This window comes from Engystomops pustulosus, chromosome 5 (assembly GCF_040894005.1).
Source record: "Engystomops pustulosus chromosome 5, aEngPut4.maternal, whole genome shotgun sequence".
Lineage (NCBI taxonomy): Eukaryota > Metazoa > Chordata > Amphibia > Anura > Leptodactylidae > Engystomops > Engystomops pustulosus.
Window position 1 is genome coordinate 92,572,923 of NC_092415.1, and position 26,994 is coordinate 92,599,916.

The 26,994-nt window shown below is 40.3% G+C and overlaps 1 protein-coding gene across 1 annotated transcript in view; it reads right to left on the bottom strand.

Annotated features, from left to right (window-relative positions):
- The window catches only part of TNFRSF11A (TNF receptor superfamily member 11a), a 53,626-nt gene that overhangs the window by 20,242 nt on the left and 6,390 nt on the right, over nucleotides 1-26,994 (bottom strand). The window contains exons 2-3 of the mRNA XM_072152702.1: nucleotides 6,049-6,109; nucleotides 4,323-4,448 (exon numbers count right to left, since the gene is read on the bottom strand). Of these exons, the coding sequence (XP_072008803.1) occupies nucleotides 4,323-4,448; nucleotides 6,049-6,109 (187 nt within the window). The remainder of the gene's footprint in view (nucleotides 1-4,322; nucleotides 4,449-6,048; nucleotides 6,110-26,994) is intronic.

Sequence of the window (26,994 nt, forward strand, 5' to 3'; positions counted from 1 at the left end):
TTCTCAATATATTGACTTGTCAGTGTCTACAACACCTTCATTTTATAGTTGTCAACTCATTTAGCTGTAACTATGAATCACAGACGGTCCCTATGGATATATACCTGTCTCAATGGTTGGGAATTCAGTGTATGAATACATACGGAAGTGCTTGCTTTCTGAACCGTCCGGGATTCATAGTTCCAGCTAAATGAGCGTGAACCCATCATGCTTACAGAGCTGCTGACAATTGTAAAATGAAACTGACTAGGTACTGGGGACACTAACAAGTCAATATACTGAGAACAACGCAAAATGGGAAATAGGTGTATTTTACAAACATATTTGAAATGTTATGCTCTAAGGTCCATTATTGTTAGTGACACATCCCCTTAAAATTTCAGCCATTTACCTAAAAAAGTCATATGAAAATGAGCAGAGAAGAGTCACTTTTAGTCACTTATAGTCAAATAGGGGAGATTTAACATAAAAGAGGGAATGATAGAAAGAGCATTTCATGCCCTGAAAAGTTAAAACACCGGTCCATGGTCATGTGATGGACTGGCATTTGCTTGTTAGTATCACACGACTCTCATTACACTCTGTGATGGTTCGTGCACCTCAATCACATGAACATGGACAGATTTACACAGACCATATCAATTATTTGCTGAAATTTGACAACCAATACCAGGCAGTTTTCAATTAATGTATTTCCAAAACTATTAATTTGGCTCTTTTAACCCTTTATCACCGACACTAGTTTTCAGTTCAATGATCAGACTAGATTTTTCAAATCTGACATGTCTCACGATAATTGGTTATAACTTCGGAACACTTTAACATATCCGGGTGATTTTGAGAATATTTTCTCGTGACACATTGTATTTCATGTTAGTTATAAAATTTAAGTGATAAGTTTTGCGTTTTGTTCTGAAAAAAAGTGAAAATTTGGCAAAAGTTTGTAAAAATTCTACATTTTCCAAGTTTGAAATGTTCTGCTTTCCAGACAGGAAGTAAAACTACCCCAAAAGCTTGATAATTAACATTTACGGAATATCTGCTTTATCTTGGGATGATATTTTATGCGTCCTGCTATTTTTTTAGGATGTTATGAGGTGCAGATCTTTAGGTGCAATTTTTCTCATTTTCATGAAAATTGCCAAAACTCACATTTTGAGGGACAACTCAGCGTCCAAGTGACTTTGAAAGGCCTAAATAATAGTAAAACCACATAAATTACCCCACTATAGAAACTTCACCCCTCAAAGTATGTAAGACAACTTCTATTAAGTCCATTAACCCTTTAAGTGTTTCACATGGGTTAAAACAATATGGACCTGCGATTTAGAAACTATGGAATTTTTTTGGAAAATACATTCATTTAGGCCAAACCGACAGTTTCAGAATAAATTAAATGATGAAACGCTCTGCAACGTTTGATGCCCAATTCCTCCCAAGTGTACTGATACTGTAGTGTGGTGGTAACTGCTGTATGGGCGCACGGCCGAGTATAGAATTAATGGAGGCGCCCTTCACAGCAGATTTGTATTGTCACATTGTACAACCTATAAATTTTTAAATTTTTTTGGTAATGCAAACATATGAGGGCTTATTTTTTACGGGATGAGATACAATCTAAAGATAATTCATTCTGGGGGTCTATACCTTTATCATGAGATTTTATTAACTATTTCAAGGGGGACACAAACAAAATCATCAATTTTTATTTTGGATTTTTAGCATCCCCCCCCGCTCACCGTAACATAAAAATAATATTTTATCTTTATTCTCTGGTTCACTACGATTGCAGCGATACCTAATTTATATAGTTTTTCTTATCTTTTCTCAATTTTCCTGAGCAAAACCAATATTGGAGAATATTGCATTGTTTTTACTATTGACAACCTTTTAGGGCCATAACTTCTGTATTTTTCTGTTGTCAGACCTGGTTGAGGGCTTATTTTTTCTGAAAAGAGTTGTTCATTTCAGTCGTATCATATTAGGCAACGTAACTTTTTTTGATCACTTTTTAGAACATTGTTTGTGATGGTGTTTGATGAAAAATTGTATATTACGGGAAGTTTTTCGAGTTTTTTTTTACTTAGTTCACCGAGCGGGTTCAATATTGATTTAGATTTATTCAGATTGATACGGACGCGGTGATACCAAATATGTATGTGTTTTTGTGTTTTATATACTTTATTTGCATTTGTAACTGGGGAGATTATGGGACTTTTATTTTATTTATTTATTTATTCAATTATATAATAAAATGATTTCATCTTTTTTTTTTTTACTTTTTTACATTTTCTACTTCTTGGCTTGAACAAGCGATCATCCGCTTGAACAAGCGATCATCATGCTTGACCACGGCGTGTAAGGGGTTAAACACCCGGGATCTGAGTTTTTCCGATCCCGGGTGTTAGTGCCGGGTCTAGGATGTAAGATCACAGCCCGATACCGGCACCAGCGAGACCGATGTCCCGAAATCTTCTTCTGACGTGCCGCCGTAGAAAGGCGTACGCGTCAGAAGAAGTACCCTTAATGGCCGCCCCTAACGGCGGTCATTAAGGGGTTAACTATTTTTCCACTCTGGAGTCAAATTATGATAGAATTCTGAAAAATGTATATAAATTAAGTGCATATAACTGCTAGGAGTAGTTTAAAGTTTTGAGGCACAATTCGGAAACTAATGGCCTTAAAGGGGTATTCTCACGAAGACAAGCTTCTTAAATAAACTCAAGATAACAAAACAACACATTCTCTAATTCACTGTTATTAACAAACATACAGAATTTCCCAGATATAATTCCACCCTGTATCTATCAGTCCTGGTGTATACAATTTTGGTTTCCCCAGGGTCCTGCCATAAATCTCCTGCCATTGCGTCTGCAAGATGCAATGTGCTCTCTGCCCTTTCATTACAAGAAGAGCTCACACACAGAAACTTTCTGCCAGCATGCAGCATCGTGCATGGACTTGCTCTACAAGGAGGGAGCCACTCTGTGTGTGTTATAGCTCCGATGTAGCAGTGCTGAAGTGGGGGACATGTATCTTTATTTTGATCTGTGCATTTTTGCTACTATGACAAGGTTTTAAAAAGTTAGCCTGTTGTTGTATATGTTGCAGTGTTCCTAAATGTATCTTTCCAAGACACATGTTTTCTTTCTTTTGCTACTTTTTAGGTGAAAATTTGAAACTTTTTAGGTGCTAAACGAAGTACAACCCATGCTTAGCTTCATACCTACACCTAAAAAGTCACAAAAAAATCAGAGACAAAAAAACCCAGACATGTATCACAATGGCAAATTTAGAAAGATACATAGTACTGCTAAAGTATGCCGACTTCAGCCAACTTTCCATGTGCCGCACTGTACGTTATATGCAACTCTTTGATCTGATCATCTTTCATCTTTCGTTTTTTTCTATGCCTCATATACTAGTAGGATGTTCAGAAGTTAAATAAAAGTGTAGATAAACCTGTACCCTGATAATCTAAGCACATTGTCATCACACAGCATCTCATAGTTCAGAGGAATCATGAAGTGTCTGCACAGAGAGTCCCTGAAAACAATCTGGTATTTTACACTGACCATCAGTAACTGATAGGAGCTAAAACTGAGTAAAATTGGAGAGTAAGGAGGTTAAAAATTTGTTTTATTGTGTAAACATTACTAGAGGGATTCAAATTTGCGAACTTTCTTTCATGGACAAACCCCTTTAAATGAAATCTACCATCAAAATCAAACATGATAAAACAAGGTGATAGATCAAGGCGCTGCAACTATGCTAATGTTCTTTAATTCAATAACATTTTTCAAAATATACTAATCAGCCAGATGGGCTCTGTGGGGTGTTACCAGAGTCATCCCCAACTTTATAAGCCATTACAGTGTCTCTCCCTTCCCGCTGCCTGAGAAAGTTCAGCACACAGTGGAAGGGGAAAAAACTCCTGCATGGTGTAGGAGCCTGTGAAGCTGCAACACAGAGTGGCTCTGTTAACATCACAGAGAGCTTTTAAAAAAATTATTTTAGAAGGAAGGAGGCCATGGATAAACAATATAAGAAGATTTCTACAGTCAGAGTGCCTGAAGGTATATTTAAGTGTCCCTGATTTTATCATGCTTGATTTTGATGGTAGATTTCCTTTAACATGCTTTAACAATTCAACAATAAGATTATTGAATTTTTCCAATGTGATGCATTTATAACTTTTAATATAAATCTGAAATTAATATATCACACCACTGCACTCCAAGTGAAGATGCTTATCATTCTGAACATAATGACGCAATGATTACAAACAAAAAGACTATGCAGGCGCCGGTACTGTTCCTTACCGGGATCACAAACTATGTGACGAGTGCACTTCAGATCTTCATTCCAAAAGCTCATGTATTCATTATGACCACAAAGACTGCAAGTAGTGTTTGCTGTAGAAGTACATCTGATTTTTAGGTGCGTTCCTGGATTGAATAAATATGTAAAGATTAGATTTCTTGTTCATCGTGCACCAATTTCTTATGTGCTTTGTTTTTATGCTTTTCACTGAGCTTTCACTGACATTTTCTTTGGGTCAGAAGGATCATGAAGATACTATAGAGCAACAGCAAAGAAAAAAGACGCCAGTTTTCCTTCTGAAAGTCAACAGTGAATGCCCCCACATTCACTGTTGACTTTCAGAAGGAAAACTGGCGTCTTTTTTCTTTGCTGTTGCTGTTTCACCATATTTATTAAGTGTCAGTGCCTCTATATCGCTGGTTTTCCGGTACTGACGAATTTCTCTTTTTCTTGGGTGCACAATTTTGCTGCTGCTTGGTAATTCAACACTTTTCCTGCAAATCTAGTTCTCTGACATGCTTTTGGTCCAATATTTTGCGCTGCAAAAAGATGGTCTATGAAGTTATATTTCACCTTCATGAATGTGAAGACAGTTCTAACCCTTTTCGGTCCTACAACACAGCATTAACTCCTTGCGCCACATTCTTACATCGCATTGAAAGTTAAAGCAGATTCTGTGCGCCAAAAACAAGGACCCTGTGCCCAAATTGATAACTGCGTGCTATTATGTTTTTTAAAAAAATTCCCTATCTCCATATTCTGACCCATAACGTTTTCATACTTTGTTGTATGGAGCTGTTTAAAGAGTCATGTTTTCATAAAGAGCTGATGTTTAATACCGTTTGCAGGACTAAATTTTTTGATCACTTTTAATTAGAATTTTTATGGGTGGTAAGATGGTGAAAAAGCACAAATTCAGACATTTAATGGTTAAACCATTCACCATATTTTTATAGTATGATAGAGCAGAGTATTTTTGGAATATTTTTGTCACTATCGCTTTAGGCCCCAAGGGTCCTCAAACCCACAGTGATCTGGTCGCTGAACATAGGCAGCAACAAATCACTGCCTACTGATGATACAACCTACTGACACAGAGGGGGAGGCTGCACAAGTAGGAATACTGATTACATACACCTAGGAATACAGTGAGAGCAATTGTAGCCTTTTGCCATAAGTAAAGGTCAGGAATCCTCCTTGAAAATCTGGACACATTGGGACACATTTACTAAGGGTCCGAACAGCGCATTTCCGTCGGGTTTCCCGACTTTTTACCGTTTTGCCCTAAATTGCCCCGGATTTTTGGAGGACGCGATCGGATTGTGGCGCATCAGCGCTGGCTTGCATGCGACACAAATCGGGGGCCTGAACATCGGACAACCCAACTGATTTGGACAAACCACGGAATTTAAAAACAAAATCCTTGTCTGACAATGCACAGCGGGGATCGCGACGGAATGGGTAAGTAAATGTGCCCCATTCTGTGTATGTGCACGTTCTGAGAACAGACACAGTACCGAAACCAGCTTGGTTAGATCTAGGCTTATGTTTTAAAAGGCCTATAGAGTTATGTTCTTGTGATGCTTATTAATTCTGCTTTGTGATAGGCTGCTACATGTTCTGACTATTACAAATTACTAAAAACAAATCATAGGTGTTTATCTGCAAACAATTCATTGCACCTGAAACATTCATGAAAAGAGATGACCTAGTAGTCATACATACCGGGCGGACATTTATTGCAGCACCGTCTGTGATGTACATACTGCTTCTCTAAATCACAGGTCTGAGAAAAAATACAAGAGAAAATGTTAGAATATCATCTGAGTTGTCTGCTTTATACTGCTTGCTATACAGATGCTTTGATAATATATTGATAAAGTGCCCCCATTTCGAAACCCCGGAATTAAGCTGTAATCTGTATAAAATCTGACAGCAAGGCCTTTTTCACACAGTCAGTATTGGATGAGTATTTTGCATCAATATTTGCAAGTCAAAAACAGGAATGGAACCTACAGGGAGAAAAAATAATAGAAGGATTTGTACATCTTCTGGCTTTTGGAGCAGTTCTTGGTTTTTCCTTACACATAATAATGCAAAATGCTAACAAAATATTGAACATGTGAAAGCGGCCTAAGTGTTCAGTTTTCATGTGGTACCCACACAGGGGGAATAAACATAAGCAATAAGTATAAGATTCAATATGTTTCCTGGAAGCCCTATGCCTCTGGGGGGGGCATAAGCAACTTTTAAATAAAACCTGAATTATCAGTAATAGTATTCTGGGACATCTAGTTAAAGGGGCTGTTCAACACTCTAAATAAAAAATTGGTGCTGGTGGTGGTGGGGGGGCTGCTTCAAAAAGTAAACTTACCTCTGCAGTCCCTCCCACTCCTGGCCATCCCAAATTATACATTGCTGGGAATAGGGACGAGTAGGCTTGAATCAGCCAGAAACTGAACACATTGCAGCTTCCAAGGACTGGAGAGACGGCAGTGCAGGACCCCTGCGGGGACCGGGGAGGTAAGTAAATGTTTATTTTTTTAAGCAGCACCCTCCCGGCCACCAATGTTTTTTACGGTCTTGGAAATCCCTTTAAGGTAAATGTACAATAAATATATAACTAGCTGGAGGACCAGACAATATCAAGTGCAGAGAAGACAAGGGAGAGTAAGATTTATGTAATCCAGAGCTACTGTCAGGAGGAGAGTAAAAATTGTGATACTTGAATGAGATGCTTAAAGGACATCTACCACCAGGATCAAGGATTGTAAACCAAGTACAAAGACATGCAGGTTTGTGCCCACTCTGTCAGCATCTGTTCTTCTTTTGGCTTCTTATGCCCTGATTTTTTATCAAACAAGGAGTTTGAAGCCTCTTAGGCTAATTTGCATAATTTTAAAAGTATTCCAAGCAGAGGGGTACGGAAACACAGCACAGAGGACAGCAGCACAGAGCAGCACTGGTACACGGGAACACGGAGGAGCTCAGGTAACACAGGAACACGGAGGGACACAGGAACGCAGGAAACACAGGATACACAGGAACGCAGGCAAATCGCAGTAAAGCTTTCTCTCAGGCTGTGAGGCACAAAGATCCGGCAGGCTTTGCAGGAAGAGGCAGGCTTATATAGAATTGGGCAGCGGCAATTAATGGTGCGCCGTAGCAGTCTGAGTCACGCGCGCACAGCGGAGGGGAGCGAGCCGGGACAGGTGAGAAGCGCTGGCGGCAATCCACGATATGGGCCGCGGGACCACCCGTGACAGCGGGTAAAGATGCCGCAGAGGGTGGTGACAAGTTTAACAAATGCGGAAACATAAAGCGTTTCGGGCGAAAGACGTGGAGTTGTATAAGGAGACAGTGAAGGCAGTTAAGGTCAAGATTCAGGAATGCAAAGAGAGATATAAAGAAAAATTGGAACTTAACTTAGCAGGTAATCAGGTCAATGATGTTTGGAAAGGCATGAAACTTATTACTGGGATGCAGACACAGACGGGCAGCTTTTTGGGGGACAAGGGGAATGCAAATGTGCTAAATACTGTTTTTAATCGGTTCAGACGATAAGGTTGTCCAAAGTGGTTATGATTGGGGTTTTGTCACGGAGTCTTGCGCATGTGTTCACGGGAACTTGGTCCTGTTTTCTGTGAACTATTTAATAGCAGCATGTCGTTATGTGGTTCCGAATCTCTGGAATTGTACCTGTGCAGAAGTTGAAGGCTCCTAAAGAACCTAACCAATAGCTTTAACCCCGATAATTATGAAGGTGTTCGAATGCTTTATTTTGAGACACTTGGCTGGAATATTAAAATTGCATCTTGACCCTTTACAATTTGCAATCGTGAATATTGGGGCAGATTTACTTACCCGGCCCATTCGCGATCCAGCGGCACGTTCTCTGTGCTGGATTCGGGTCCGGACGGGATTTAATAAGGTAGTTCCTCCGACGTCCACCAGGTGGCGCTGCTGCGCTGAAAAGCATCTGAACGAGCTGGAATTCACCGAGGCTGGCTGAGAGCAGGTAAGCGCGTCCCGAGCGACACATTTTCCGTTTTTAAATGCGGCGTTTTTTCCGAATACGTCGGGTTTTTGTGCGGCCACACCCCGATTTCCGTCGCGTGCATGCCGGCGCCGATGCGCCACAATCCGATCGCGTGCGCCAAAATCCTGGGGCAATTCAGGTACAATCGGCGCAAATTGGAAATATTCGGGTAACACGTCGGGAAAACGCGAATCGGGCCCTTAGTAAATGACCCCCAATGTGTCTGATGTGGTTGTGAGTAATATCGGCACCCCACAGGGGACTGTCCTAGCTCCATTTTTGTTCACCATTTACATTGCTTACGTTACACTGCTGACTGCTGAAAGTCAATGTTTTATGCAGAAATACTCAGATGATACTGCTATAGTAGGTTGCATAAAGCAGTGTGACTTAGCGGAGTATAGATGAACCATCAACTCCTTTACGGAGTGGTGTGACGTGAACGGACTGGAACTAAATGTATCTAAAACAAAGGAAATGGTAGTTTTCAAAGGGAACAGAATACTGACCGAGAGCTAATGCAGATTAGAGGTGGAGCAGGTTTCAAGCTACAAGTATTTGGGTGTATAATTAGATGATAAGTTGGCGTGGCATATAAACTCTGAGAAATTATATAAGAAGGCGTCTAGGAGACTTTATTTTTTTTTTTAGATCCCTTAGGTCAGTGGTGGCTGACGACTCAAGGCTTCCTCCTCCGGTCCAAGACAGCCCAGGATGTTCCATGCTCAGCGCTATTTTAAAGCGACATCCTTGGCTGCCAGGAATATAGGAGTAGTGAGAAGATGTGGATAGATATGGATTGTCATTTGATCTCCTGCTTTGGGTCCCCTGATTCTTTCTCTTTAGGGGACCCTGGAGGGAAGCTACAATCTAAATTTCTCCATCATCTTTCTATTGTATTGGTGAACTCAGGATACAGCAAGGATCAATAAGTTACTGTTTAAATTGTCATGTTGGCACTTTGCGACATACAAGTGGGTTTTGGTTGTAGTTTGGGCACTCTGTGTCCAAAAGGTTCGCCATCACTGCCTTAGGTCGTAATGTGGACCATAGGATGCTGAAGTCCTTCAGACTGTAATTGGGAGTGTTTTATTTTATGCGGTTGTATGCTGGGGAAATAATGTGAGTGTGGTGAACTCTAGCAAATTTAAGAAATTGGTTAGAAAGACGAGTTTGATTGCTGGTTCCAAGATAGAGGACTGAGAGTCAGTTCTGTGCTCTCACATGCTCTCCAAATTTAGGTTCATTTTAGGTATTGAAGCAAACCCATTACATATTATACTTATTGGACAACAGAGGTTTTTGCAATTTAAATGTAGGACGAACAGATTCAAAATGTGTTTTTACCTAGCGTAATTGAGTTGGCTAAGTCACAGAATTTTTATTGAAATTATTTTATAACTCATTATCGGGTACTGATTCTCTGTTTTTATACTTTTTTTTATTTATGTTTTATGTCTTTGTATTTCTATGAATGTTATTGTCTGTATTGTTTGTATATGTGTAATTTGTATATTTTATTGTCATGCGGATGGTGGTGTTGTTGTTGGGACACAATTTTTTCTGTGTTGCATTTCTATTAATTGACTTTTAAATAAGAAAAATACGGTGAGACTGTCCAAATACAGATCTAATTTAAATTAAGAAGCAGGTGACTCACATCAAATATTTAGGTGTGCAAATTCCAAAATCTTTCTCTAATAAGAAGTCCCCGGGTTAAGTACAAGATAGGTTCTTTAGGTTTGTACTTAAGTTGAATTTGTAAGTTGACTTTTATAAAAGTATCTTTTATAAATGTAACTCCAGACAAAAATTTTTTGTCCCTTTGACAATTGGATTTTCAAAAATTTGTGCTATCATAGGACCACATTTTATCAATAAAACTTCATTACAGACACATGTAATTCCTGGAACTATAGTAAAGCATCTTCACCAGAGGCCACAGGGGCCAGAGAAGTCTGCTGCCAGATATGACCTGCGATTGGTCTTATAAGTGCCACAGTGTGGCAGTGCTAATCGGTATGTTCTGCTACATCAATGATTTTGACAGTGGCATTAATTGAAGAGGGGTAGGGACAGCTTTTCATTAGCATGTAAAGCTAGTCCTGTTTTTTTTTTAGCTGGCAGGTGTCCTTTAAATCATTGTAGCTCTTCCAATTTCTCCCTGTGTACCTCAAGCCTAAAAATAAAAAGTGGATCAACGTAATTTGTTAAGTATGGGCCAGCAACAAAAAAGTTCCTTGAATGTAAGTAAAATTTGTAATGTGGCAGCTCTGTTAAGAGTAATTGTGGACTTGGTCCATTTTAGAACATTTTTCTCACACCTAGACACTTTGCCTAGTCTTACTCATTGTAATGCCTGTCACACGCCAACCACATATCCGTGCCATAAATTAACCCACAAACTGAACAAAAACAAATCTACTACTGCCACCCACAGCATGGGTTAAAGCGTGGACTTATATGAGGAGACTAAAAAAATTGCCCCCCAAGTTGTTAGTCTTACTTCCTGTACAGAGAAATAACATGGAAGTTATACAGCAAACCACTTTCACCCCCTTCGTGCTTGTGCTCACATTCAACATTTCTAGGAGGAAGTTGGGAGATTTGTCACACAACATGCATCTGACATCTGAATGGGCAATATTTGGGTTTCCACCACCATGCCCCATAACCATACAAAGGACCTCCCAACTCACCTTATTCTCTGTTAGGGAAGTAATGCACAACAATTATGTTCTGACTTTGGCACTTGATTGCATTATTAAATGTGCTGCACAATATACTGTGCATATAAAACCCAAACTTACTTTTTAAACCTCTACTACTGACTTTTACTTCTGGAACTAGTTTATGGGGAAAATCAAACTCTATGGGGAATGATATTCTGTTAGAGTAAAAAAAAAAACCCTGTTAACGGTGGGTTTGTGTTTTTTTCCCGTTCTTTGGAGGACACCAGAAAAAAACTCAGTAAAAGATGACTGCAACTAGTTATTAATATATTTTTTTTAGCAGGAAGTAGAAATACTGCACAAATAAAAACAAAATATAAAAACTAAATACATTGCATGCACTTTTGTCTAGAGGTGGTTATTGTTTCTACATAACTGCACCATTTCTCGGCACAACTGAGGAACTTCTCCTTTCCACCTAGACAATGATATGCTATTACTGTGACAGACTTGTCGTTAAGTTTAGGAGAGCAATATAATAGGGTATTTCCATGTAACTTTGACTCTTGGGCAGATGACACTGAACACATGGATATTAAGTGGAGAAAAAGGAAGAATGTGTTACCTATGATGACATGACAAGTCTCATTATGTGATGTCAGTTTCTGTCTACGGGTGAATGCTTTCTTTTTGATTCCCAGAACGATTCTGAGAAAGTAGAAAGAGAAACCTAAGCCAAACACAAGTTTTATTTCTAAGAGACAAAAACTGATAAAGCAAAAAGGAACTTCCAGTAAACATACCTGTGTGATATGCCCAGTCGCTGCATTTATGAGGTTTTTTTCTGCCAAGCAACATAACATGAACTTTGCTTCAGTTACTATAAATTAGAAGGATGATCAATCTTTTTTCTAAAGGTGGAAAATCCCTTCTGAAGTCAAAGAGATACTATAAAAACAGCCTTATAAGGGCAATGAAAGAAAACACATAGGTAATACACACCTAGTAACTGTCAATGGAGTCATACTTTCTAGACTCTAAAGCAGTGGTGGCGAACCTATGGCACTGGTGCCAGAGGTGGCACTCTGAGCCCTTTCTGTGGGCACTCAGGCCATAACCAGAGATGACTCCAGGTATCTTCCTGCAGTCCCAGACAGCCCAGTACTTACTGTGCACAGAACTATATTAAAGTGACAGTGCTACCTGGGACTACTGGAGGACTGGGAAGGTGTGGACAGATCTGGATTATCATTATAGCTCCTGCTCCGGCCCTGACAATTCTTCCTGTTTATGGGACCCTGTAGGGAAGCTACAATGATCATCCAAATTTCTTCTATTTTCTGCTTTATTGGTTTCCTCAGGGTGCGATTATGAATATAAGATGTGACAGCAAGGGGTATAAGACACAAATTAAATTTCTGTGTTGGCACTTTGCGATAAATTAGTGGGTTTTGGTTGTAGTTTGGGCGCTCGGTCACTAAAAGGTTCGCCATCACTGCTCTAAAGTATTATGCAAAGTGTTTTAATATTGCTCACAGCTAATCACTTAGTGGCATTTATTGCAGGTAATGACAGGTTGCAGGTAGCTACAAAGGAAGGCCTACCACCAGTGTGAGGAGGAGATGTGGAGAAGACTGGCAGAGAACAAATGGATGAGGATGACTGGCATACTGTGCACACGGCAGCTAAAAGCTATGGGCCTAATACCAAGCAGCTGAAGTTGAGGTCTTTGTTAGACCCCTTGCACACAACCATATATATGTCAGCTAGCATATTTACATAAATTAATATATTTTGGGTTAACCATTATCAATAGGGTCAAGTATCCTTACTGTGCTGAACACGGTGACTATTTTTCTTATAAGAATCCATTCACAATATGTGCTAAATGGAGATTGTTTTATTTAGCAATTATCCTGCATGGAATACAGGCAGTCCCCGGGTTACATACAAGATAGGTTCTGTAGGTTTGTTCTTAAGTTGAGTTTGTTCTTAAGTTAAGTCGGAAACATATACTTTATTATTGTAACCCCAGTCAAAGTTTTTTTGGTCTCTGTGACAATTGGATTTTAAAAATGTTGGATTGTCATCAGAACCAGGATTAACAATAAAGCTTTATTGTAGACACCTGTGATAACTGTTATAGCTGTTTATTGTAGCCTAAGGCTAAAGTACAGTAAATTGCCAAAATCCAAAGGTCCGTTTGTAACTAGGGGTCCTATGTAAGTCAGGTGTTCTTAAGTAGGGGACCGCCTGTACACCAGCCCATCTTGACATCAGATCCTAGCATGAGTGGCAAGCACCACATGGACAATCCACTTAATAAAATGATAGCATGATGTGTTACTACTGGATTGGGTGAAGGGGGTGCCTTTCTATAGTTTGCCTCTGGGAAGCAGAAGGGGTATGATCACAAATGGTGGAAGGGGGCAGCATGGTGGCTCAGTGGTTAGCGCTACAGCCTTGTAGCGCTGGGGTCCTGCGTTCAAGTCCCATCCAGGTCAACATTTGCAAACATTTGTATGTTCTCTACATGTTTGCGTGGGTTTCCTCCGGGTCCTTTGGTTTCCTCCCACACTCCAAAACAAACTGGTAGGTTGATTAGATTGTGAGCCCCATGGGGTCAGGGACTGATTTGGCAAGATCTTTGCAGCGCTGTTGAGTCTGTAGGTACTATATAAATAAATAATTATTAAATTATTATTAGGGATTATTATTAGAAATCTATAGATGCCTCAAAAGATATAAGGAAATGATTTGTAGGTTCAAAAAAGTTTGCTACATACATAACTTTTGTTGGCAATCATCTGATAACTATAGGTCTGTATTTAAACCCTACAGAAAAGCAGATTAAATCATGGCAGGCAGGCCATCCATTTATCAGACAGAATCATGAAAGGCCTGGGTCTGGGAGCAGCTGTCCCTCAATGTGGACGCCACTGTATGACATCTATAAGCCCTTATTCTGTGCTTGCAGCTGGATAGCATATATTTGGGTACCAAAATTATCCAGTGCACAATTATCTAAATATCAAGATTCTCTTTATTCTCTTGCTAAACATTTTTCAACTTTTTCTCTCTATACATAAAGATGTTTGTAAATATATATATATATATATATATATATATATACATACACACAGTATATATATTATATTGAACTAACAGTAGTAGCAAAAACGCATTTCAAGAACAGATTTTCTACAGAATGCTTATATTTATCCCATATTTTCCAGCTGCTAAACAGATTGAGTTCTCTGCTGGCCTGCCAACTACAACTTTTCCTCCCACATCCGCTACTAAATAAAGGGTTTTAACAACAAACCTGCTAGAACTTATGGAAGAACATTTCCCAATGTTCTGTGTGTCAGTTCCATTACATGATAGAGCATGTTCTAGTGTGAACCTTTTATTTTTTTCTTGATAACTCCAAATATAATTCACGAGAATTTGTGAAAAACATACAGATTGGTTGGTAAGGTCAGTTTCTCATGGCTTATAGATGTCATACAGTGGCGTCCACATTGAGGGACAGCTTCTCCCAGACCCAGGCCTTTCATGATTCTGCCTGATAAATGAATTGGCTTGGATGTGGGCCTTGAGCCTAAGGTCAGGGACATCTGGGCTGGAATCACTGGGCAATAAGTGATAAGCTGAAGATTTATTAAACTCCCACTGGAACTGCAGGTTTGTAATGCAGAATGTGAATGGGATTTTGTATAAATCCTATCCCTTAAGCCTCATACCCACGACCATGTAACGGGACTGTGAGCCAGCCTTTTTTCAGCTTACATCACTGCCACATTGGGGTTATTTGGAATTAGGTCAAAACCACTGGATTTACCTACCCCAGATCTTAATGGTGATTTACAATAACAGACTTCTACCAGTATTTATACTTGTTTTATTCAGTTTTTTTTGTGTAACAGTAAACTTTCCAAGATGCACAGCTGCTGCACACCCAACTTCAAGTCTAAGAGGAAATTCTCAGACCGAAGCGATAGTTTGGTTGAATCATTTCATTACATTAACTATGAGGCAATATGGGCAAGACTGCATATACGTGGACTGTTTATATGTGGCATTGCTGCAAAATTATCACAATGTAGGAAGTTTTTCTAATTTTTCAGACAGCTCCAGGGGCACATACACCATAAGTAGACTTTTTAAGTATTGTTTTTACTCTGCTTTGCTTTGTTTTGTTTTTTGGCATCAAGGATGTTGCTACAGTTACAAAAGACATAAGGCTTAAGCCCCAATCGGGTAACACAAAGTTCCATGCAGTGCCTTCAACAAGCTCACTGCATAAAAGGAAACCTGTTATCGGCAATCCACCCCCACCAACCACACACAATACCTTTAATACATGTTTCAGTGATTGGTCTAACCATGGGTTAAGACCCACCATTCCTCTGAAAAAATACATTTATTTTACCCTCTGTTATTGAAGTTCTAGTCATGGAGGAGCTCCAGCATATATATAGTCAAGCTACCCTGTCTCCAAATTGACACTGACGCTGCTAACCCAGTCTCCCCAGGAATGAGGAAGGGGAGAATGAGAGAGTTGAGGGAGAGTCATATACAGCCAATGTTTCTCAACTTCCTTATTACTTGTTACTCTGGGAGTGAAGTGCTTTTTAACCAAATTTTAGCAAAACTTTAAAAAGGCGATAAATCTTTTGCCCATGTGACAAAGCAATTGAAACTGCACAAATCAATTCTAGATTAGGCACGTATCATATTGAGCACATTTGCCCACATGCAAACACAATTTTTATGCAACACACTTGATGACACTCCCTGCTGCCTACCTCCATCTGTTACACAGGGCAATTCCCTTGCTACCAGTCCATTCTCAGCTAAAAATAAGAATGGTACGAATTGTAACTCTACAGGAGTATTTTAGAAATTCAATCATTTAGAAAGGTGCAAATATCCTTCATTGGTCAAGTTCTTCCTTTATCACTCACTCATGTTTTGAAAGGTAAAGACTAGTCTATGTTCAGGGCACCACAGAGAAGAAAGTTCATAGCTGTTAAAATCATAAAATCATAGAAGTTATATTACTTAAAATAGAACTATGTGGGGAAAAAAGAATGACGACCGATCCAGCAACGTGAGCCAATACTATAGCATAAGAAGCTGGATCTTGTGTACAAGAACAAGTGTCTTTCTGCAATATGATGTGGTGTATTCCCTAGAGTATAAGATTTCTAGAGCATCATTTCTAAGAACTCCTATATGTGTAATCCCTGAAAGGAGCTTTTACATTTTCGCATTATCCTTTTTTATTATCCTACTATTATTGTTATTATCCTATTTTTTTACCTCTTGCCTTGAAAAAGACATACCGTATATACTCGTGTATAAGCCGAGTTTTCCAGCACAAAAGTCATATAGGAAGTTAAAAATACTTAAAAAATAATAAACGTATATACTCACCCTCTGGTGGCCCCGATGTGCAGCGCTGCTCCCCCGATGTCCGTGCGGCTCGTCTTCAGGCTTCCGGACCCGTCTTCTTTCTTCTGCAGGGCGCCGCCATTGTTCTTCTCCCGGGCGGCGCCTAGTATGACGTCAGCAGCAGCGCGTCATACTAGGCGCCGGGCGAGAGAGAGAGCAATGGCAGCGCCCGGCAGAAGAGATAAGACGGGCGCGGATGCCTGAAGACGAGCCGCGCGGACATCGGGGGAGCAGAGCTGCACATCGGGGCCACCGGAGGGTGAGTATATACGTTTATTATTTTTTTTTAATGCTGGGGCAAGCTGTATACTACTGGGGGCAGGCGTATACTACCGGGGAAAGGCTGGGCTGGGCTGTATACTACTGGGGGCAGGCTGTATACCACACGGGGCAGGCTAGGGTGCTGTATACTACTGGGGGCAAGCTGTATACTACTGGGGGCAGTGCTGTATTCTACTGGGGCAGGCTGTATACTACTGGGGGCAGGCTGTATACTACTGGGGGCAGGGCTGCATACTTCTGGGGGCAGTGCTGCATTCTACTGGGGGCAGTGCTGTATACTACTGGGGGCAGGATGTATACTACTGGAGGCAGTGCTGCATACTACTGGGGGCAGTGCTGTATACTACTGGGGGCAGTGCTGTATACTACTGGGGGCAGTGCTGTATACTACTGGGGGCAGGCTGTATACTACTGGGGGCAGGCTGTATACTACTGGGGGCAGTGCTGCATACTACTGGGGGCAGTGCTGGATACTACTGGGGGCAGTGCTGCATACTACTGGGGGAAGTCTGCATACTACTGGGGGCAGTGCTGCATACTACTGGGGGCAGTGCTGTATACTACTGGGGGCTGTGCTGTATACTACTGGGGGCAGTGCTGCATACTACTGGGGGCAGTGCTGTATACTACTGGGGGCTGTGCTGTATACTACTGGGGGCAGGCTGGGCTGGCTGTATACTACTGGGGGCAGGCTGGACTGGCTGTATACTACTGGGGGCAGGCTGGACGGCATATAATCTGAGCGAAAAATGTAGTGGTATTTAATATTCTGTGTAATATACAGGGAAACAGTAATAACTTTCAAATGCAAAAGATTTATCAAAAAAGAAGTGGTGCCATTTTCTTCTGGGCTTTCTTCCCATGGTATTAACTGTGAGGTCAAAAGTACACCCCCCCATTTAAAGTATTCTTTGGGTCAAAACAATTAGGGATAAGCCAAGTTTATTTTTATTAAAAATTATTAGTATTATTTAATACTGTGTATTAATATCTGTTAAGTAAACAGCTCCAAGTGCCATTTTTATAGGTGACAGGTCCTCTTTAAATATTTATTTGTGCATTTAAAAACTGTGTATGTGTGTGAGTGGGGGAGCAAGGTGTTATCAAAATGTTTCCTTTTTTTTAATTTGTTTTCAATTCAGGTTTATTAAATATAGTGTCAGGGGATACTGGCACAGTTCGGAGGGACAACTGGCACAGTCATGGAGGGTACTAGGGAGTACCAGGAGGAAGATTCTAAGTGCCACCTGGTCTTCACCAGAGCCTGCCGCAAAGCGGGATGGTCTTGCTGCAGCGGGGTGCCACCAGGTCATTCCACGGGTGCAACTAGGCTTAGGGAGGTGCCGGATTATAAGGGCGAGCCGGATTAGCCAGCGCAAATCAGGAGGACGCTGGCCCTTTAAGGCTAGGACAGCCGGCGCACTCACCCTAGTGAGAGGGGACGCGCGGCCTAGTCAGGAAGCAGGAGCGTTGGAGAGGTGAATCCGGGCCGGGGGGTTGCCGCGCCACATGGAAGGACACGGGTGTACCCGCAATCCGTACCGAGAATCGCAGGTGTGGCCGTGACATATAGCATAATATATTACAGAATAAAACAGGACCCTCCGAACAGGAGGTGTATCATCAAAAAGGTTACTATTAATACAAGATATTATAATAAGCATAATAAGAGAACAGCTATCATCAAGTGAATAAGGTTCAAAATGACAACTTGAGGGCTTGAGTCCTCCGCAATCGCACATAATATCAAGTTGAGAAACCCTGTCTCAGACTGGAAACTCATGCTTCAACTATTCTTCCATATGAATCAGAAAGGTTAGAAAATAACAATAACATTAGCGACAATTCACTTTGAACCACCAAATGGCATTTGTCACATACAGTAAGAAGGAAAAGAGGGGAAATGTACTGACCAGCCTTCCTCGACCGACCCTCCAGCATTCCATAGATCCCTCACCAAAAATGAGGGGCAGCAATCTTATACATGTTGTCATCTGTGATTGCCAGGTACTCTAAATTTGATCAAATTTGTCTAGCGATCTGGCCAGTAAATGACTCAGATGGTAATGACTTTTTTCGCCGCTAGCAAAATAAACAGCTTTTTTTTAAATTGGATGATTTCGAACTTATGATGTATAAACCCTAGGGGCCCAAACTGTGCTGCCAATGTTTACTTTTGTTGGTTGAAGGACAGATTACCTGATGGTAGATGCTTACAACTCACCTCCACACCCCATGCCCATTGCCAACAACCTTCTTTTTCTATCTTTTAAAAAGTGATCATAGGTGAATGTAGTAAGATGATGCTATGATCGTGTATAGCTAGAGGATAACATGGGGAGATCCAGTGTTGTCAAAGGCTCTCTTAGCATAGTGTAGGCAGGCGAGTCAGCCGAAGGGTGCGCATAAATTACATCGGCGGAGCCATGAGGCGCTCATTAGAGAGTTTAAAAAGCTTTATTTGTATGGATACACTTCTAAAAGATAGAAAAGAAAGGGTATTGGCGATGGGGACCGGACAGGAGGTAAGTTGTATAAACTGTTGATTGAGACAAATGCAATTGCCAGGTTGTCTGTTTTCAAAGAATATATATATATATTCTTGCTATATTTTGCAGGTTGTGACCATCTTAAAATTTCTAGCTGTAAAGCAAGAATCTATAAACACATGTATATATTAAATTTAGAAGATGTGAAACAAATTATTTTCTTTTTGGGGCACCTTTTTGCCATCAAAGTAAATTTTTAAGCATTTTTTTCATAGAAATTACGTTTCGAATCAAAATAGTATAACTTCCTTAAAGGGGTATTCCCACGAAGTCAAGATTCTTAAATATACTCAGGATAACAAAATAACATATTTTCTAATTCACTGTTATTAACAAAAATACAGAATTTCACAGATATAATTCCAACCTGTCTCTATCAATCCTGTTGTACACAATTTCGGTTGCCCCTAGACCTGACCCTGGATCTTCTTTAGGGTCGTCAGACACATTGGGGCACATTTACTTACCCGGTCCAGTCGCGATCCAGCGGCGCGTTCTCTGCACAGGATTCGGGTCCGGCTGGGATTTAAGAAGGTAGTTCCTCCGCCGTCCACCAGGTGGCGCTGCTGCGCCGAAAATAATCTTAACGCCCCGGAATGCACCATCCCATAGCAGGTGAAGGTGAGCGCTTCCCAAGCGACACATTTCGGTTTTTAAATGCGGCGGTTTTTCCGAATACGTCGGGTTTTCGTTCGGCCACGCCCCCCCGATTTCTGTCGCGCGCATGCCGGCCCCGATGCGCCACAATCCGAACGCGTGCGCCAAAAACCCGGGGCAATTCATGTACAAGCGGCGCAAATCGGAAATATTCGGGTAACACGTCGGGAAAACGCGAATCGGGCCCTTAGTAAATGACCCCCATTGTTCTGCTGTCTAATGTTGCACTGAGCTACTCTCTGCTTCCAACCCCCACCCTTGCATTCCAGGACAAGCTCACACAAAGACTTCCTGCCGATAAACTACAATATCTTGAAGAGAGTAAAGCTACAAGGAAGGGTTACTAAAAGACTATATACTGAAGTATGTGACATCACATAGTATAATAAGTGACAACCATCATGGGTTTACTAAAGATAGAAGTTGACAGACTAACCTGATCTACTATGAAGAGGTTAGCAGATGCCTGGATGGAGGAGCAGCTGTGGATATTGTGTTCTTGGACTTTGCAAAGGCGTTTGACACTGTCCCTCATAGACGCCTGATGGGTAAAATAAGGTCTATTGGTTTAGAAGGAATCATTTGCAATTGGATTGAAAACTGGCTGAAGGATCGTATCCAGAGAGTTGTGGTCAATGATGCCTAGTCAGAATGGTCACCAGTTATAAGTGGTGTACCCCAGGGTTCTGTGCTTGGCCCACTACTATTTAATATATTTATTAATCATATACAAATAGCATTGTGTCTATTTTTGCAGATGACACAAAGCTGTGTAGTGTAATACAGTCTATGGAGGATGTTCATAGGCTGCAGGGTGACTTGGACAAATTGAGTGGATCCTGCCAGAGGGGGTGCACACCAGCATGTCAGTGTGCTTGGTTTACAAACCTTCTTCCTTATGGTAGATTTGCTTTAATTGAAGGAAGCAGTTGGGCTTTTTGATATATACTTATTTCCTGAACTGTTTGTTAAAGCTGAAATCATATCCAATGTGCTTACTCCTTTCCATGGTATGCGTTCAGTAGTATTACACAATATTGTACAAGCTGAAATGCTTCTGAGATTTAGGATTGTTCACCCCACCCTCGGTAACACTGTTTTCAGTTCATAGGTGGCAAGGAAACAGGAAAACGTGTTCCCTGGGCAGGAAAAAAACATCTGCCTTGCTTACTTGATTGCTTCCCAAGTGCAACAATGTCTGTTTTCCTAAGAACTATGTACCCGGCAGTCTCGCACACCCACGCACAACAGTCATGTTACCTTTTAAAGAAACCAGCATGAAATTCATCAGGAGTGTTGTAGGTTTTAGTCCATGGAATAGCAGTGAGATATACTGTGTTAGCTGATGCTGATAGGAACTAACATACTATTCATGCAAACTCTGCAGCTGTACAGGTACATGACAGACAAGAGGTCCACAATATATTAGTTTCTGCTCCTTCCTATCCACATCTGGCAGTAACTGGAGAAAGAGCACATATGCAAGGAATTTTCCAGTGATACATGAATGCGAAGATCTAGGCATGAACCATACTATCATCCATTTCGCAAATTGAAATGTATACCCTCAAACACAAGGGAGCATTTCATTTATCACTGTTTGCCACTATTTAATGAAAAAACAAAAACGGAGGACAGCGCCTCAAGTGAATCTTCTCCAATAGTGGAAAAGGAACCAAAACCCACTTAGGGCTGCTCACCTGGTTACCACTTATGGTCTTACCAAATACACCATCAGGGGTGTGTAGATAATTGTAGCTTCACAGTCTTGTTGGACAAGGACTTAAAAAAGCTCCCACTAGCCACACACCCGAAGTCCCAAAAATACAGGGGCCCCCGTAAATGTAAGAAATGAGATAATAACAATAAAAAAGGCTAGAAAAATGGCGCTAAAGTCTAAGTATGAATAAAAATCTTAAATTTTCATTACTATGCACATTACATCATTATACACTAACATTGCTTACAACTTAGGGTGCGCTGCTGTAGCGGAAACCCTAAAGAGGGATTCCTCAATGTCTCTGATTCAACAACCATTTTTAGTAGAGGTCATTTTGTTTATCCTGGAGCATTACGACTTTTCATTTTAAAACTCCAAAAGAAAGGGACAGCTATGGGGTGTAAATTTGCCCCTAGCTCACATCTCAATCCCGTAGTGATGTTAACACAATAAAGATCATTTAACCCCTTTCTTTACAATTTTACTCAGTTTGATTGCTGTTTTAGCTCCTTTTACTCTCTCGTTGCTCAGTGCAAAATCCCAGGGTGTGGGCGGGGACTCTCTAGCAGACACATTATGACCCATCTAGTTAAAGGGATAAACACCTTTAATGATGACCCTTTAAGCTCTAACATCATAATGGTGTGAGGCAGGGGTGAGATCCGACTAGCTCTACCCGTCTTGCATTAGCAGGGTGTTAGGTGGCTCAGTGAGCCTGACTGGGCCACAAAGCATGGGAGCTACTGTGGGTTCTATTTCTACTGGCCACTGTGGGGCTCTATAAGTTTTGGCTACTGGGGGTACTGTGACTAATAACTATTGGGGTACAGTGAATTTTGGTTACTGTGGGGCACTGTTACTAGAATGTCTACTGTGGTACCACTGTTAATATATTATCTATAGTAGGGCACTGCTATCATAGTGGCTACTGTGGGGGTATTATATGGGATCCAAACAGCAGTCTTATGTTTGTGATAAAAAGGTGGAAATGATGATGAAGTGAAGAACCTAAAATGTTTGTGTTACAAAAACTACAGAAACAACTTGTGGCCAAAATAAGCTGACTTGGCGGTCTAGGTCTTAAAAAAAGATTAAAGAGAAGTCCTGTGTGTGTCACCAGATTCACAGTAAGTGCTTGTTTTACCCATGAGCTCACAATGCTGCTGCATATCCCCTGGCCTGTGCATTGATGTGCAGAGCTTGGATCTGGTGTTTTAAGTTCTAGACTGGACCTGGGGGAGGCTGTGGATGTTGTATATCTGGACTTTTCCAAGGCATTTGATACAATGTCGCATAGAAGGTTGATACATAAAATGAGACTGCTGGGACTAGGGGAAAATCTGTGTTTTCGGGTAAGCAATTGGTTTAGTGATAGAAAACAGAAGGTCGTCATTAATGGCACATTCTCAGATTGGGTTAACATTACCAGTAGAGTGCCACACACCTTGAAGTGGGTTTAAACAGTCAAGTATTTGCAGAGGATACTAAGCTGCGTAAAGTAATAAATACTGAGGTCGATAGTATAACATTACAGAGGGATTTGTGGAAGCTGGAGTAGTGGGCAGAAAAATGGCTGATGAGGTTTTATGTAGATAAATGTAAAGATATGCACTTGGGCCATGGAAACAAAAGGTACAATTATGGTCTAAACAGTCAATTACATGGTAAAACTACAGCTGAAAAAGACTTGGGGGTATTGGTGGATGGTAAACTTAATTTTAGTGACCAGGGCCAGGCAGCTGCTGCTAAAGCAAATTAAATTATGGGATGTATCAAGAGAGGAATAAATTCTCATGATAAAGACATAGTTTTGCCCTTATACAAATCCCTGGTCAGACCACACATGGAATAATGTGTACAGTTTTGGGCACCAGTGTATAAAAAGGATAAAGTAGAACTGGAACAGGTGCAGAGGATTATTAGGGGAATGGGGGGGACTAGATTACAATATTTGGGATTATTCCGTTTAGAAAAAGGCGACTGAGGGGAGACCTCATTACAATGTACAAATACATGAACTGGCAGTACAAGGATCTCTCCAAAGATCTTTTTATACCTAGGCCTGTGACCAGGACAAAGGGACATCCTCTACACCTACAGGAGAGGCGATTCTACCATCGCCATAGATGTGGATTCTTTACCTTAAAATCAGTGAGACTATGGAACTCTCTAACACAGGAGGCGCCTCTATGTACATGTTCAAGAAAGGCCTGGATGCTTTTATGGAGAGAAAAAAATATCACAGTTTATGGGGAAAATAATTTTCGATTTGTTTACATTTTTTAATACTTAACCCCTTAAGGACGCCGCCATTTTATAGCTGAAGGCTCAGCCCCATTTTTTGTATTCCGACATGTGTTGCTTTATATGGTTACAACTTTATAACTTTTGAACACTGTTACTTATCAAAGCGATTCTGAGATAGTTTTTTTCTCCACATGTTGTACTTCAATTTGCCATTTTGGAAATTCGAAAGCATTGCCTTTTCAGGCAGATAGATTTACCACCTAAGTAGGTTGCTGAATAACATTTCCCATATGTCTGCTTTACATTTTCATCATTTTTGAAATGTTTGGATAATTTATTTTGATGTGACGTGGGTTACAAATAAAAAATCAATTTTACGTATTTTCAGAACTGACTATTTTGGGGATAAATACTGTTAAATGTTGAATGAAATTTTAAATATTTAGCATTAAAACTACCCTACATAATCAACCCTTTTTCAAATCTGCACACCTAAAACTATCAGAAACAGATTTTAGGAAGATTGTTAATCCCTTGAGATCTTCATAGTAATTGAATCAAAATGGAGGTGAAATTTAGAAATTTTGTTGGTTAGACGTTCATTTAGCCCTAAAATTTACACATTTCCAAAAGATAAAAAGAGAAAACCCATCTTAAAATTTGTTCTACAATTTTTCCCGACTACAGAGACCCCCCACATGTGGCCGGTATTTGTTTTATGGGCGCACAGCGAGGGGCAGAAGGGAAGGAGATTATAGTTTTCTCATTGGCTCATTTTGTAGGCTATAAAATTTTAGCTTTATTGTTATTGGGGCCATGTGATGCCATTTTTTTTGCGGGATGAGATGCTTCTTCCAGTGTTACCATTTTGGGGTTGGTATCCCTTATTGTTGAAAATTTATGAACTTTCTTTTGAGGTCAGGAGTAGAAAAGCATCAATTCTGTACTGGATTCTTTACTTTTCATGCTATTTTTATTCTATGGGTTGATACGATTACGGGGATACCATACTTGAATATTTTTTCTTATGTGTTACTAAATTTGCCAAATAAAACCCTGTGAAAATGTGGAGAAAAATATAGAATTTTTGCATCATCGTCTTCCAAGTGACATTACATTTTTACTTTTTTGGCTACAGAGCTGGTTGATGGCTTGTTTATTGTGGGACATGTTGTACTCTACAACAGTATCAATCTGGAGTACATATGTTTTTTTAATCAATTTTTATTGCATTTTTTTGTGGAATTTAATAGGTAAAAATCATAATTTTTGGCTGTTTTTTTTTACGGTGTTCATTGTGCGTGTTCAATATTATTTACTTTTATTCTACGGACTGTTACGGACGTGGTTATACTACATATGTGGGGTTTGTGTTATGATTTAGACTTTTTTGTGCATTATATGTCTTTTTATATTTTTTATATGTCTCATCTGATTGCTTTTTCATGATAATACTCTGCAATACTGATGTGATGCGAATGTGGGGGAAAGGCCCCTAAGAGTAAGTTAAATGGCAGTCGCACTGACCGCAGCTTTTAATGATCGTGGGCCCACTCCAACCGCCGGTGTTACTCAGGGATATCAGCAGTAGATTAAGGCCCCTTTCACACTTGCGTTTTTCACGCGCGTTTTCTGCGCATGCTTTTGACGCGCAGAACTTGCATTGCACTCTGACCCATTGTAACCAATGGGCTTTTTCAGACTTGCATTTTTTTTCACGCACACGCACGTTTTTTTTAACGCGCATTTAAATCTCGACATGCTCTACTTTTGCAAGTCACGCGCGTGAAAAACGCACCATACAAGTCTATGGAGACGTATCAAAAACGCATTGCACTCTGAGACACTTGCAAGTGCAATGCGTTTTTCACGCATCAATTGCCATAGAAAAGATAGAGCTCAGTCCTGAGTCCATTTCACGCGCATTTTCTGCGCGTGAAAAACGCATTGAAATTGCATTGCAATTGCTTCAAAAACGCGCGTGAAAAACTGAGACACTGAACAAACTCTGACTGAAAACTGATTGCACTCTGATGCAAAATGTGCGTTTTTCCCTGACCAAACCCTGATCGCACCCTGATCAAACTCTGACGTGAAATGCAACGCGAGTGTGGAAGGGGCCTAAAGCTGACCCTGGATGCCAGTTCAGCTCCAATGCAGAGCTAAGGGGTTAAAGGATGTTTTTTTACCAACCTTATATACTATGATACATGGCTTGGTTATGGTGGTGTTCCCATTCAATCAACACAAATTTATGTATTTATGGTTTGTTAAAGGGCTTATTGGTCTATAAATGAGAGAATTTAGATCTATAATAGGTATGTGGACAATTTTATTAAGTTAGCAAAATGTGTATTTTAAATTCTAAGCTAGAAGTTTATAAAGTTGAATAATCTAAATAAAATCAGTTTAAGATACAAAATAGAAAACTTACATATTATATTAATATAAGCATCAATTTAAATATTGTAATTCTTTATTACAGTAGGTATCGTATTTCCGTGCACCATGGTACATGACTGACTTTTCTTTCCTAAAGTAGGGAGCCTGTTGTAAAAGATTAAAATCCTCACTGAATGTCTCATTGTGCACTTCATGTTGATTGCTTAAAATGTGTTTGTGATATATGCTGCTTCATTAAGGAATGTTAAAAAAACTCAATTTGAATCCTCCCCCTGGGAAGTTGGTATCAGCTACAATATCACAAGTGGAGTCCCATTCACCTTGGACTTTCATATACAAGATGACGGCTGATGACTGGCTCAAGCAGCAGCAACGCTATTTATTATATTTTATTTTGTTCTATTCCCTTATGAAGAATGGCTGGACCATTATATAAGCTTTTCACCTCTTGTATCACCTCCTCATCCTTATAGACTGTAAGCTCATAAGAGCAGGGCCCTCACTCCCAGAGGTCGCACTAACATTTTTCCAGAAGGGTAAAAATACTCCTCTCACCATTTTTGAGGAGTATTTTTACCCGAGGAGGAGTATGAAAATTTCGGTAATATACATAGCACACTCACACAGCACACACTCACCGCA